Source organism: Gracilinanus agilis, chromosome 6 (genome assembly GCF_016433145.1).
Source record: "Gracilinanus agilis isolate LMUSP501 chromosome 6, AgileGrace, whole genome shotgun sequence".
Lineage (NCBI taxonomy): Eukaryota > Metazoa > Chordata > Mammalia > Didelphimorphia > Didelphidae > Gracilinanus > Gracilinanus agilis.
The window spans coordinates 279952278-279954121 of NC_058135.1; the positions used below are offsets into that span (position 1 = coordinate 279952278).

The window sequence follows — 1844 nt, forward strand, 5'->3', positions numbered from 1 at the left end:
GGGAATATTTTTAAAGCTCCTGTTAAAAAATGAGCAGATATTTGAAGTTCAGACCTCACAACTGAGAGTTGAAGTGAAAAAATCCATATTACCCAATTTTTTAAAATTAAGAATCATAGAATCATATGCATGGAATCAGATGTCAAAAAAGGGGAGTTTTCCAAATTCAGGATGTAAAGAGAGAATTTACTATTTATGATCCACAGATAATAAAGGATGTGTGACCCTTTGGGTATATGTACGATAAAGATTATAGAGTGAAAGAAAATAACTTGAATACATTTTTCCTTAATTAAAAGGAGATACCTAGTGAAGGCTTTGTCTCCCCATGATTTTCCTAAAAGCATTGTTAACCTCCTTATTCCTCAGACTATAGACAAGAGGATTCAACATGGGGATGACCATGGTGTAGAACACTGAAGCCACTTTGGCTGTGTCCATGGAATGGCTAGAGATAGGTTGTAAGTACATGAAGATCACTGTTCCATAAAATATGGATACAGCTGTGAGATGGGAAGCACAGGTAGAGAATGCTTTCTGGCGGCCCTCAGCTGAACGCATCCTCAAAATGGCAATGAAAATGAAAAAATAGGATTTCATGATGAAAAAAAGGGCAAAAAATACATTGAATCCTACAGCAAAGAAGACAACTAATTCATTGATGTATGTGATAGAACGAGAGAGAACTAAAAGGGGTGGAATATCACAGAAAAAGTGATGAATCATGTTGGAATTACAGAAGTCAAGGCTAAAGGTGTTTCCTGTGTGAAGGGAGGAAAAAAGAATACCAAGGATAGAGGTTCCAATCACCAGACAGACACATACACTGGACGTCATTGTCCTGGTATAATGGAGGGGTTTACACACAGCTACCTGGCGATCATAGGCCATAGCAGCCAGGAGGTAACTTTCAACAGTGGCAAAATACACAAAGAAGAACATTTGTGTGGCACACCCACTATAGGAGATGGTTTTGTCCTCTAGGAGGAATCCAGCCATCACTTTAGGAGTGATGGTGGAAGAGTAGCCCATATCTGACAGAGAGAGGTTACTGAGGAAAAAGTACATTGGTGTGTGAAGACGAGAGTCCCACAATATTAGGACTATCATGCCCAGGTTCCCCACCAGGGTGATGAGGTAGATGATAGTGAATATTATGAAGAGGGGGACCTGAAGCTCAGGGGCATCTGTTAATCCAGCAAGGATGAACTCCTTCACCTCTGAACAGTTCTCCATAAATGCTTGTAGTTATTTGGGCGATTCCCCTGGAAAAGAGAATAACAATAAGAATTAATTATAAAAATTATCATGCTTCTCTGAGACTGATAGAATCATATTTCATAAAATATAAAAGTGAAAAATGTTTGCATAAAAATTGGGTTTTTTGATGCATGATAAATTAATATCATTTTAATGTTGCAGGATTTTTCAGCAGGCAACATAAGGTCTCCTATTCCTTAAGATAAATATTGAACAGGTTCAACCTTCATAGTTCCCATGACCTTTGTCTTTACTATTCATCAGCCACATATATTGTGGCCATGATATTGATTTGATTATGTCTTCAACTCAATGACTCAGAACTCAGAACTGTCTTTTTTGAACATAGCCTTCTGTCTTTCCTTAAAATGTTCTGCCTCACTCTCTCTGACTAGATTTACTCCAACCCATGAACACCATTTCCTACATCCCAATCATTTTGCCAAGTTCATCTCCCCTGGATTGGTCTCATTCTTTCCCCATATTGACCCTATGATTATTATTGCTTCAACTCTACACCATTACCTACACTAAAATTCCTTACTCATTTGTCCTTTCACCAGTCACTCCAAAAAAAATTATAC

At 37.9% G+C, this 1844-nt stretch overlaps 1 protein-coding gene across 1 annotated transcript; it reads right to left on the minus strand.

Moving 5' to 3' along the window:
- Nucleotides 1-306: 306 nt before the first annotated feature.
- LOC123251192 (olfactory receptor 5B12-like) lies at nt 307-1236 on the minus strand. The gene has a single exon (XM_044680385.1). The coding sequence runs from the start codon at nt 1234-1236 to the stop codon at nt 307-309; it is 930 nt and encodes a 309-aa protein (XP_044536320.1).
- Between the last annotated feature and the right edge of the window lie 608 nt (nt 1237-1844).